The 13,384-nt window shown below is 33.5% G+C and overlaps 1 protein-coding gene across 9 annotated transcripts in view; it reads left to right on the top strand.

Moving 5' to 3' along the window:
• Positions 1-13,384, top strand: part of LOC123538116 (flagellum-associated coiled-coil domain-containing protein 1-like) — a 58,185-nt gene that overhangs the window by 21,376 nt on the left and 23,425 nt on the right. For 4 of the 9 annotated variants that reach the window (XM_053529953.1, XM_053529954.1, XM_053529959.1 and 1 more), the window contains 7 exons: positions 262-402; positions 1,460-1,568; positions 2,505-2,567; positions 9,660-9,775; positions 10,337-10,387; positions 12,822-12,845; positions 13,174-13,267. In XM_053529953.1, the coding sequence (XP_053385928.1) occupies positions 262-402; positions 1,460-1,568; positions 2,505-2,567; positions 9,660-9,775; positions 10,337-10,387; positions 12,822-12,845; positions 13,174-13,267 (598 nt within the window). Of the gene's footprint in view, positions 1-261; positions 403-1,459; positions 1,569-2,504; positions 2,568-2,897; positions 7,232-9,659; positions 9,776-10,336; positions 10,388-12,821; positions 12,846-13,173; positions 13,268-13,384 lie in introns of those variants that run through there. The other 5 variants (XM_053529958.1, XM_053529957.1, XM_053529960.1 and 2 more) reach the window with 5 other exon arrangements.

The following is a 13,384-nucleotide window of genomic DNA, read 5'->3' as shown; positions in this document are numbered from 1 at the left end:
ATGACACAAGGAAGACATTAACATGATAACAGTAATCTCAACAAATTAAGCTTGAAAGGGCACTACACAGTGCTTTCAAAGATAACTGAGAATATTAAATTTTGTAAATCCATCCAAGGGAAAAAAATTAGAATAATTGACTGACCAACAAAATGAACAAAATTAACAGTATGAGAATTTCTGCACACATCAAAGTTACCTTAAACTTCAGGACAATGTAAATATCATAATAATGCTTTTATTTGTCATTTTGTCTTGTAGATCTACCCCTGCCCATGGGACTAGGCCATCATCCTATGGTCACATAGTTCCCAGTACAGCCAACTCGACACACACAGAAAATGGCACACATTTAAGAATAAACAGACCAAAAACTGCTGCAGCAATATTGGGTATAAGAGAGTAAGTGATTTCATCTCGGGTTGTTTTGTTGTTTTTTGGCAAATGCTCTCAAAATTACTTGTTTTGCTAATGATGGTTGTTGGAACCATACAGGTTTAACTTGTGTGCAAGTAGAACTATGCTTTCCATTAGCTGCATCTAGTAAAATGGACATATTAATATATCATATGACAATCTGATGGACCTTAACACTCACAGCTATATATTGTGTTGTGACCTCTTGAATGTTGCATCTTCAGTATAATTCATATGAATATAAATAAAACCATAGTTGCATGATTTTGTGAATGTAAGTAAAATCCTTGTCACACATAGTTTAGACAATTTATCAGAGCCTCTGTGGCTGATTGGTTCATGTCCCTGACACTGAATCACTTGCCCCTCACCAGTGTGACTTTGAGCCTCACTTGGGTCGTAGAATTATTCATGTGAGCAAGTCATCCAGCTTTGTAGAGTTTGGCAAATGTTGAATTGCTTGTTGTCAATCCAAACATAAACATGTCAAGTAGTGCCTGATTCCAGATTTTTGTCAAAATTTTCCAAGTTGGGAAAATTCTATCACTTATCCAGAGAGGTGGAGGATATTAGATTTGGCATTTTGACTGTATTTAAGTAAAGTTTGGATGGATCTTCATGAAACTTTACACAAATGTGGATCACTATAGGGCAATGCTGCATGTGCAAATTTGTGAAGGTCACTTAAGTAACTTTAGAGTTATTGCCCTCTAATTATTTTACAATGGATGTTCATGAAACTTAATACAAATATAAATCACTAAAAGATGATGATGCATGCGCAACTTTCGTCATGATCTCTTCGTTAACTAAAGTTTCTGTGCAAACTGTTCAAAATGTTCTCTACCCCATCAGTCACACTGTAATAAAGTAAGAATTTATCTGTATTTGACTAATAATGGTTGAAAGCATGTCACTGTAATGACAGTATATGTAATTATCTTGAGAAAACTACAAAACATTTGAAGGAAAATTTAATTGTTTTTCTCAGTTTCCTAACACATTACCATAGTTTCATGTTGCTTTCATCCATAAATTTCAGTTGTGACAGAGTTAGTCAACTTGAACATGAAGCCACAAGAAGACACAATCTTGAGGCACATATACCAGTGAAGAAAAATAGACCTCCACCATGGCAGTCAAAAATTGATGTAAGTTTTCTTTATGAACTTTATATTTTACTTGTTTTAGATAGGAGCTATTATTGTAAAAAAAAAAAAAAAAAGAAAATCAAGACAAATGATGCCAACATGTCTGCTGGAATATCTTTTCATTTCCTTGATCACAAACTTTGAGAAGTTAAAAGTTAACTTTGTTCCAAGTTTTTCAGTGCATACATTAGAGACAGTTTTCATTGCCAAAAAAAAAAATTGTTCACTGTATTAAAAAGAAATCTGCATTTTTTTAATTGAAGAGTTAATCTGAAACATATTATTATATACCTTTGTTTTGTGTGAAGATATGCAAAATTTCTGTGAGATGTGTCAACAAAATATGGGTTGCTGACCTGAAGTCACATGCAGTTCTGTTAGCTTAACACAGTAGAATTGTATCTTGTGAAGAAGCAATCCCACTGGTTTTGAAGGTCATCATGGTTCTTTTCAAGTGCCCATTTGTGCCTGAAATAATATATGAGCCGCACCATGTTAAAACCAACATAGCACATTTGCGGCAAGCATGGATCCAGACCTGAGCCTGCACATCCATGCAGTCTAATCAGAATCTGTGTTGTTCGCTTTCATAGCCTATTGCAATTAGAGAAACTGTTAGCGAACAGCATGGATCCTGACCAGACTACTGGACCTATGCTGGTCGCAAATGCACTTTGTTGGTTTTCTCATAGTGCATCTCATATTATATAGGGATGCTTAGGGTCTTCTTCAAGCACTGAAGGCTTTAATGTGAGTGGCATCGTTTAATCTAATGTGGGGCCACTGAGACACAAAAAGTTGGAAAACAAACAAAACGAAGTATGCTTGTAATGATCAATAGACTGCTTGAAAGAAAAGTAATTTACTCATTTAACATGCATTTACTTCAATGGCAAAAAAAGTTCCTTATAAATTTACATTCTGAATGTTTTCCAGTTTTGTCAAATGTATAGCTCTGACAAGATAAGTGACATGTATTCCTACATTGATGCAGAATATGTATGTATATTGCATGTATTTATTGCACATTGGTTCGGATCAGGTTCCATTGTCTGCACTGTGAGGCATCAGAGTTTTGATGATTTCATTGCAGGGGATGGTCTATTTACTGATAAAGTCTGTCAAATTTAATGTGGAATATGGTGTATATTTAAAATGTTTTGCATTGAGGTGTTCTCAAGTATTCAAACAAACCTTTTTTTCACATGGTGAATGGTGAACAAAAGTACCAAAAACTCTGCTGATTTATGTTGATAAGGTTAACAGTATACAAAAATACCGCCCCCCCCCCCCCCCCCCCCCCCCCCCACCCCCCAAAAAAAACTCCCCTGACGGGGCGTATGTTCTACGTGACGATTTGATGAAAGACATTGTGTCTGAAATCATTCATCCTCCACCTCTGATAATTCATGTGGGGAAGTTGGCAGTTACTTGCGGAGAACAGGTTTTGTACTGGTACAGAATCCAGGAACACTGGTTAACTGCCCGCCGTTATATGACTGAAATACTATTGAAAAAATGGTGTTAAAACCCAAAACAAAAAAACTCCACTGATTTTAAGTTGGTAAGGTGAATTTTGCCAGAATATTTAAGGAAAAATTTATGTTATATTAAAGAGGCCATCCTTTGCCCATCCCTTAAGTGGCATCTTAATGCAAGTTATATACTGTATTTCCTTTGTCTTCAAAAATAAAGTTGCATTCTGTAATATTTATATTCCATGCACTTTCTTTGTTTTCTGCATTTTTAGCTCGTCTGATTTTTTGAAAAAAAGATCTGTGTGTTAGTGTCATCTCTAGATGATTATTGTTGGTTAAGTTTTTAGCTCACCTGAGCACAAAATTCTGGTTACCATAGCATCCAAAAGGAAAAACATGAACAGTTTAAAAATTCTGTCTAAAACAAGAAGGTCGAGAGCTTAGATATTTAAGATTCAGCATTTCATTTTCTAGTAGTGATCTACCAAAGTTGTTCAAATCATGCCCCTAGTGTCAAACTTGGCCACACCAAGGAGTTTACTTGTTTTATATAGAAACTTCTCAAACTTCTCTAATACTATAAGACCCACATGTTGAATATTTTGCATGAAGCATTGTGTAGTGGTTCTCTACCAAGTTTGTTCAAATTACATCTCTTAGGTTAAAATTGGCTCTGCCCAGAGGTTCATTTGTTTCTCCAAAACCACAAGGCCCAGTCTCAGCTAAGATATTTGGCAGAATTGTCCAGTGGTCCTCTACCAATGTTATTCAAGTTGTGCCTCTTAGATTAAAAATTGGCTCTATCCTGGGGATCACATGTTTTACATAAAAACTGTAGAAAATCTTCTGAAACTAAAGCCCTAGATATTTGGCTTCTAACATTTGGAGATATCCTTTACTAAGCTTGGTCAAATTATGCCCCAGGGGTCAAACTGGCCCTACCCATGGGGTCACTTGTCTTACTGTCTCCAATCTCAAGGCTTTATGCATAGATATTTGTCATATAGCATTGTTCATGTACCCAATTGAGCTTGGTGAACAATTTAGGGCCATCATGATCATGGCCCTCTTGTTTATATATATAGGTCCACATTTCTCAAAAACTAGAAGAGCTATAGCTTGGAAACTAAAATTCAAACTTGTTTATTATCATTAGTTAAGTAAATAAGCCAAAAACCCTCCCTCTTGCTTGTCGTTTGCAAGAATTAAGACCTCTTTTGTAAACTAATTTGAATTTCTTAGCTAACTTTTGTTTAGTTATTTTTTCCTGAATTCTGTAAGAGCAATAGATTTGAAAGTTTGCATACTTGTTTATCCTCATTACTTGAATATGTAGGCCAAGAACCATAATTCTTGCTTGCATTTAGTCCTTTATAGCCCTTTATTGCTTTAAAAATTGGATTTTTTGGAGGTTATTTTTTAGGTCCACTTTTCATGAATACTAAAAGAGCTTTGGATTTGAAACTTTGGACACTTAACGAGGACCACAATGGAAATAAGGAAAATCACTTTTCCATTTTTGTGTTATCCTTGGTATTGGTGTGCATATTGTGACGTTTCCTTCATGCTTGGCCAGAATATTTAAAGAAAAATTTATGTTATATTAAAGAGGCCATCCTTTGCCCATCCCTTAAGTGGCATCTTAATGCAAGTTATATACTGTATTTCCTTTGTCTTCAAAAATAAAGTTGCATTCTGTAATATTTATATTCCATGCACTTTCTTTGTTTTCTGCATTTTTAGCTCGTCTGATTTTTTGAAAAAAAGATCTGTGTGTTAGTGTCATCTCTAGATGATTATTGTTGGTTAAGTTTTTAGCTCACCTGAGCACAAAATTCTGGTTACCATAGCATCCAAAAGGAAAAACATGAACAGTTTAAAAATTCTGTCTAAAACAAGAAGGTCGAGAGCTTAGATATTTAAGATTCAGCATTTCATTTTCTAGTAGTGATCTACCAAAGTTGTTCAAATCATGCCCCTAGTGTCAAACTTGGCCACACCAAGGAGTTTACTTGTTTTATATAGAAACTTCTCAAACTTCTCTAATACTATAAGACCCACATGTTGAATATTTTGCATGAAGCATTGTGTAGTGGTTCTCTACCAAGTTTGTTCAAATTACATCTCTTAGGTTAAAATTGGCTCTGCCCAGAGGTTCATTTGTTTCTCCAAAACCACAAGGCCCAGTCTCAGCTAAGATATTTGGCAGAATTGTCCAGTGGTCCTCTACCAATGTTATTCAAGTTGTGCCTCTTAGATTAAAAATTGGCTCTATCCTGGGGATCACATGTTTTACATAAAAACTGTAGAAAATCTTCTGAAACTAAAGCCCTAGATATTTGGCTTCTAACATTTGGAGATATCCTTTACTAAGCTTGGTCAAATTATGCCCCAGGGGTCAAACTGGCCCTACCCATGGGGTCACTTGTCTTACTGTCTCCAATCTCAAGGCTTTATGCATAGATATTTGTCATATAGCATTGTTCATGTACCCAATTGAGCTTGGTGAACAATTTAGGGCCATCATGATCATGGCCCTCTTGTTTATATATATAGGTCCACATTTCTCAAAAACTAGAAGAGCTATAGCTTGGAAACTAAAATTCAAACTTGTTTATTATCATTAGTTAAGTAAATAAGCCAAAAACCCTCCCTCTTGCTTGTCGTTTGCAAGAATTAAGACCTCTTTTGTAAACTAATTTGAATTTCTTAGCTAACTTTTGTTTAGTTATTTTTTCATGAATTCTGTAAGAGCAATAGATTTGAAAGTTTGCATACTTGTTTATCCTCATTACATGAATATGTAGGCCAAGAACCATAATTCTTGCTTGCATTTAGTCCTTTATAGCCCTTTATTGCTTTAAAAATTGGATTTTTTGGAGGTTATTTTTTAGGTCCACTTTTCATGAATACTAAAAGAGCTTTGGATTTGAAACTTTGGACACTTATCGAGGACCACAATGGAAATAAGGAAAATCACTTTTCCATTTTTGTGTTATCCTTGGTATTGGTGTGCATATTGTGACGTTTCCTTCATGCTTGGCCAATTTTATGTATTTTTGCATCTAGTTGTTACTGCCATCCTGTGTTCATTTTTTACCAAAATAAATCTTTCTATCTATCTGCCAAGAACCATAACTCCCTTTTACATTTTTTTAAGAATTATTGCCTTTTTAAACTTAGAAAATTGTCTTAACATCATGATTGTACTTACAAGTGAGAGTGATGCACGCGTTATACATTTGTTTTATAAAACTTGCACTAGAGAATGGGATATTTATGCTTCATTAGGTATCACACTTGTTGCACTTGTGGCAAAGGCAGCGCATTGAGGAACACCTGTGCATTTAATTTATTTCTAAAGGCATTTAAACAAACATGTGTCATTTAAATTCAAAATGACAAAAGTTTTTTTAAAGCATTTGTAAAGGGCTATTTTTTTATAATTATTTAGACAAAAGTCATTTCATTTATCTATTATTAAACTTTCTTGAGCAAAAATAGAAAAAAAAATTGTAAAAAGGCAAAAGTGCTTTTTCATTCTTGAAAGTTTATCAAAGTTGAAATTATTTTCCAATAAAAGTTATTCAATTGTCTACAGTGTTGCAAAGAATGCTTTATAGTAATTTAAGGGCCGAAATTGATAAAACTTGCACATTTTATTTCTATGTTACAATGAGAAGTAAAGTGCATTTTTCAATAATTTCCCAAACTAAATGAAGAACTATTGTCAACGTTTTAGTTGTTAACACTTTCAAATGGTAGTATTGGCAACATTAGTTGTAGGAGTGTAATAAACCGTTCCACCACCGTGTTACCTACCGTGAACAAGTCCGTTTTCTGCACCTTGCACAACTATAAAGACATTGTTATTCAATATTGTTCAAATATTAAATTGGCATTTTGAATTAAACAAAACCATTTGTTTGAAAGTGTTTGTATTGTTAAGTAACATTTCAGTATTTAGCAAAGGATATTATATTCTCACATTTAGTGATTAAAAACAAAATATCCATTTATAGAAAGAAATAAATTATTCAAAACTTTAGACGTAAAAATTAAAGTAAAAAATAGGTTTGGAAAGTGGAAAGAAATCTGTTTTTTTGTGTATTTTTACAAAAGATATTTTCTAAGGGTACGAAAATGAACTTTATGAAAAGTCATAAAAAAGCAGCTCCAGAGGAGGTGAGCGTTTTGATTTCATATTATCTTATACTACTACTGCTTTTTATAACAATGATAAGAATGTCAGCAATGCTGATGTTTATGATGATCATGTTGATGATGATGATAATGTTAATAATTATGATAATAATAGTTTATAATGAAGATAGACAGTCAGACTAAGTGAAGTTTTGAGTTAACTTGTCAAAAATGACTGTATCTTGCAGATTGATGTTTATTTGAAAAATATAAATTAAGGGTAAAGTGCTGGTCATTGTTTACCTACTTGAGAAACATAGATTAAGCATAAATATTTCATAACTTACTGTTTGATTCTTACTAGAGGAAAATAGATTAAGCTGAAAGATTTCATACATTGTGAAATGTTTTTGATTTTTTTTAAAGTAAATATTGAGAATACATTCTGAGTTCTCAGAGCAGTCAGTCACATTGTACATGATTTTGTACTTATAATGAATTATTTTGAAATTTTTTGACAGTTGGTATAGCTTGTTACTTAGCATTTTCATCCATCAGTGGTTCGTCAGAATCCTGAAACAAACTTTTTATTTATTTCTTTTGTTTATTCAGTGAGCATGCACCCTTGTAATTACTGTGTGAAGTGGTTTCAGCCAATCAGTGTTCTCCCTTATTCAGCATACCATAATCAAACTGAAAATTCTAAGAGAATCTAAGCAATGCTAGCAATGAATTTCTACAAGGCGATTTGAGCGATATCGTTGCTTTAAAGTCGGCCACTTCGCCTAATTATCGCCTCCAGGCAAATTCAAATCACCGAGTTTTTCAGCTAGTTATTATCTGTGTAACTTAAAGTTGTAAAACTTGATGCATATTCTAGATTAAATTATCGATAAGTCCATAGGCAACCCCGCCTACTCACCTGTCAAACTTCAGCCAATCGTAGTGTTAATATCCCACAGTGTCAATTAATAATATTGTAAGCCGCCGCCATTTTGAAAATTTTCAATCGGCATGTAAAAAGCCGATAAACAATGAGAGCATGATCTTATGCAACAACTGTATATTATTCTTTCATTTTATAAAAGATTACTTCAAAAATTATTTCAATTACCATGATTACGGCCAATTTCTGTAAATGAATTGCTCTGGTACTGTGGATAAAAATTGATTTCGCGGACGTCAGAACTGCCGTACAAAATATTGTAAAAAGATCGCCATGCATTATCTACGAGTTTGGTATTATTTTCGAAAAAAAATAATAAATAAATAAATTAAATGTATAAATCTGAACAAGTTGATGCAAAAATCAGGCATTATAAAAGCACGAGAATCGAAACATGAATGAAAATTTTCACGGTGTTTTGATCATGCGCCTGATATATTTACAAGTTTTGGACATGTAAATTTCGGATAAAAATTTAAAGGCGACTTTTTCATAGCTAAGTTTTTACTTTATTTAGAAATTCATGAAAATGATAATGCAAGAATCAATTTCCTTAAAATATTAATAATTACTGTTTATAAGTTACAGCTAGACCCATAGAAAGTGGATATATAATAGGCAGGAATGCTATGCCGATTCTTCTCCTTAAATTCCTCAACTTCTCCCTAAATTCTGTGGACGGAGAACTTCTCCCTAAAATTTTGACCTAAGATGATGATGATGGACCCTGTGAATTATGATGATACTGAATGAATGTGAATAAGGTTTATTACTCTACTCTGATACATTCAAAGTCAATATTGAAAAGGACACGGTCACTCTTGATTGGTTTGCAAAGAAGCGTCGCTGAATGGCTGAAACTTTTTACCTGTAATGTAACCAGACTAAATAATGTCAGCAAACTGTGCCAGAAATTCAACTAGGGAACCATGGTTCTCTGATATGCGAGAATGATTACAATTTAGGTTAATGTTTGTAAATAGATTCTTTCAACAAACTTTGTTCCAATTAACATTATTCAGTTTTGATTATTATTTAATCTGGCTTAGTTTTGATAAAAGGGAGATAATTAGATATTTTAAAGTTTTCATTTTATTCAAAACATTTTTGAAAATATTATTTTCCAAGTTTGAAAATTTAAGAAATATTTTTAGAGTTACTGTAAAAACTATTGGGCAAAAATATTTGTATTGCATTATATAACTTATATTTGAAAATGCTGTCATGGTTTGGTAAACAGGTTGGGTAAATCAGAATTTACAAATGCTTTCAGTCAATATTTGATGTTACCCAGAATTCTTAGGGAATTTAAATAGTTGTACATATTTGCTTCCAACAGTTGTGAGCAAATCCATGTCATGTCCAAAATCCAGTTGACTACATTGAAATAGATTTCCCTGAGAATTTGCTGAAACAGTCACCAGGCAGCCCTTTTCTATGTTAAGGCCATTGTAATTGTAGATAACTGACATATTACTGAAATTATCATGTTAATTTTAAGAAAGAAAATTCTTATATTTTCAGCCTCCCTTGGTTCCATTTGTTGTGGGTCCAGGCTACATATTGTCAAAGAGTAAAGCGAAATATTCAGTAACGCTAAAAGATGAATTATTCGAGCCGACTCATGATGAAGAGACAAAGTAAGTACAGAACCATAGAATACAAAGGAAACTATGTATTAGAGGGCACAAGTTTGGTTCCCTAGTGAGGCAGATATCTCGTGATTAACTAGAAGATAATGCGTTTGAAGTCGCTTGGCTCCCACATTTGATACATGTTATGAAGTTCTAAGTTACTTGTGGTGAATGAGTCAGTACTTAAGTCAGAGTAAAGAATTGGCATTAAATTCAAACCAGTAAATCTTTACATTTTGATTTGTCTATAAAGTATATCTTTAAAACTGCTGAAAAGCAAAGATTTCAGTGGTTTCCGGATAACTTTTGAACATTGATACTAGGTACATTCAGCTGGAATAATGTTTAAAATATATTTACAAGAACTTGATATATTTTGTAAAACAGTGAGATGCATTTTTTGCAAATATTTTAAATTATTAAGTGAAACATTCATATTTTTACAAGTGATTTCTTCTCTTATCACGAATGTGCTTAAACATGTAAGTATAATTTTTGGAATAGTTTTGTCTTAAAGTTAAAAAAAGAATATCGTATATTTAGTTTGTATTACATTTCTTCTAAAAGGGGAAGATCTGAGTCACCTTATCTTAAAATACCTTGCTATGGAGAGACTGGGTAGGTGTATGCTGTAGTAAACTCCCTGTGATTTCAATGTTACTGACTTGCTGCATGTTTTTGTTTAGTTATAATCGAATGCATGTTTTAATACAAGGTGCTTATCGCTTACAGCATCATTGACTTGATAAATTCTAGAATTGGAGTGAGTTAGACAGTTTACCCCGTAGAAGTAAGCTTGATCCTTGCATGGGATTGGTGGAGGGGGAGGTGGAGGGGTTGGGGGTTTATGTTCCATCCTAGCCCATCAGGTTAGCTCTGTCCCAGCCCATCATGTTAGCAGTGCCCTAGCCCATCAGGTTAGCTTTGTCCTAGCCCATTATGTTAGCTCTGTCCGAGCCAAATATGATAGCACTGCCCTAGCCCATTATGTTAGCACTGTCCTAGCCCATGATGTTAGCACTGCCCTAGCCCATTATGTTAGCTCTGTCCTAGCCCATTATGTTAGCTCTGTCCTAGCCCATTATGTTAGCACTGCCCTAGCCCATTATGTTAGCTCTGTCCTAGCCCATTATGTTAGCTCTGTCCTAGCCCATTGTGTTAGCACTGCCCTGGCCCATTATGTTAGCTCTGTCCTAGCCCATTATGTTAGCTCTGTCCTAGCCCATTATGTTAGCACTGCCCTAGCCCATTATGTAAGCTCTGTCCTAACCCATTATGTTAGCTCTGTCCTAGCCCATTATGCTAGCACTGCCCTAGCCCATCAGATCAGCTTTTATCCTCTTCTTGTTTATGTGAGGAAGTGCTCATGTACTTGCAGATAACATGTAATTACTGTTACAGAATGAAGATTCAGGAAATCTGCATGTTGGTCATTACATAACTTAATTATATAATTAAGTGTTGAAAAAGGAGGGAAGGGAAATGGAACAATCAGACAAATTTTTATGTCTTGGGGATTTTGTCATTTGTCTCTGGAGTCTCTGTCAAACCTGCTATATTCAATAGGGTCGAAAAAAATATTCATACCAAATTTCAATGCCTTGAGTTGTTATACTTTTTCATTAAAATGTAAATGTTAAGGCTATATGAAATGAGCATAGTCACCAATGCTTTCAATTAATTGCAATGGTGAAATATAAAAGAGATGTAAAATTATTATAATAATTATTTGGTGGTTTTGGTTAACTATAATACAGTGAACATTAACCTTTAGTCTGCTGGCGGCAAGTAATCCTGTCTTTGCAACCAGTGCAGACCAAGATCAACCTGCACATCATTCAGTCAGTAAATTTTCAGTGAACACCCCTTTGAATGATAGATGGTACTGCCCAAATTGAATGATAGACAAGTCCATTTTAGAAATTTAGGAGCGTAAAGGTTATGTTAATTATTTGTGAAACATAAATCTACTGAATGCATTATTGTAATGTCTTATGTATGTTTCATTTATTTTGAAACTTTTTTGTGAAGGCGCCAAGCATGTATTGAGAAGTCTAAAAATATCAGTTATAAAGAAATTTTATTTTTATATTCACCTTTTACACAAAAAAAAAATACAATACAAATCAGAAGTTATTATTGACAAATATTTTCTAATAATTTCTCCTTTTGGCTGTCAGTGTACATTTGGTTAATTACATTTTGATCAACTGATTACATACAGGCTGTGAACCCTTTTGATACAGATATAGTGGGTGTGTTACCCAGATAGTGACACTTGTTGTCTAAATTTGCATGGCACTAATAGTGTTAACCTTTTATTCTGTCTGGGTGTGATTGATTTTCAATAATTTTGTTTTGTTGTAGCATTAGATAAGTGAAAACTTTGATGACAGATAAAACATGTGAGTGAATCACAACATGACTAGATAATCAATGTCTGTCTTTATTGATTATCATTAAGAGATACAATTCTTTCCTTGTTTGTTTACAGTATTTGTTGGGGCAGATAACAGTTGTAATCCTGTACATGTTTTACTGGTGAATAACAATATATTACTGTTTACTTACCAGAAGAATGTTTTACGAATGCCATACGAGACCTATATTTTGTCATATTTACTTTGGTTTTAAGAAATTAAGATATGCCAGACAAGGTTTTTTGAAGATTGATTCTAGACAAATGCTTTATATAGAAATATTTGAACAACCTGATCTTGCAATGAAACCGGTTACAGGTGCTCTTTAATGTTAAAGATTGGATATTTATAATATTTTAGATAAATGAAAAGTTAAAACCGTCACCACCAAACTGTTTGTTTACAAGATTTTATATTTTTGTAGCGTCACATTTAAAAAGAAGTTACATCTTGCATTACTTTACTACTGTTTCCCTCTTGAATAATTTTTCTCCAAATTTTAACTGAGTATACTGAATGTGGCCGAGGTTTACGGTTATAGTTTATATGGCAGTGACCTTTACTTTATATTTAATATAAGTATATCATTATTCTCATAAATAATATCTATTTTACTTATTGTGTGCTTTCAGGAAGAAACATGAAGACCATGAAAGGTAAGACAGTAACATTGTTAAAATTTTGAAATTAAGACTATTTTACAGACTGGTTACCATGTTTACCAAGTTGAATTTTGAAACAATGACTGTTTCCTTAATAAAGACTGTTCACCAAGTAAAAATGTTGGAATAAAGACTGTTCATAATGTTAATATGTTGAAATAAAGACTGTTCACCAGGTTAAAATGTTGGAGCGAAAATTGTTCACAAAGTTGAAATTTACTAAAAAAGATTGTTCACCAAATTAAAATTTTGAATATAAAGACTGCTAACCAAGTTTAAATGTGCGTGTTAACCAAGTTGAAATGTCTGGGCTTTTTTTTAGGGACAATCTTATATCTCAGCTACAGGAGAGGATTTCAGACCTGACCTTGTATCTTGAGGAAGAGAGGCTCAACCATAAACAGACAAAACTCAAGGTAATATCTCGGTTCAGAAACCACAGTTTGTGCTGAGCTAACACGACTAGAAAACATGCCAACAAAATTAAATATTTTCACAGTGTGTTTTACTGTTTTGGTAAAAACAGGTATTTC

This window comes from Mercenaria mercenaria, chromosome 18 (assembly GCF_021730395.1).
Source record: "Mercenaria mercenaria strain notata chromosome 18, MADL_Memer_1, whole genome shotgun sequence".
Taxonomy (NCBI): domain Eukaryota; kingdom Metazoa; phylum Mollusca; class Bivalvia; order Venerida; family Veneridae; genus Mercenaria; species Mercenaria mercenaria.
This window is presented reverse-complemented; position numbering and strand designations above follow the sequence as displayed.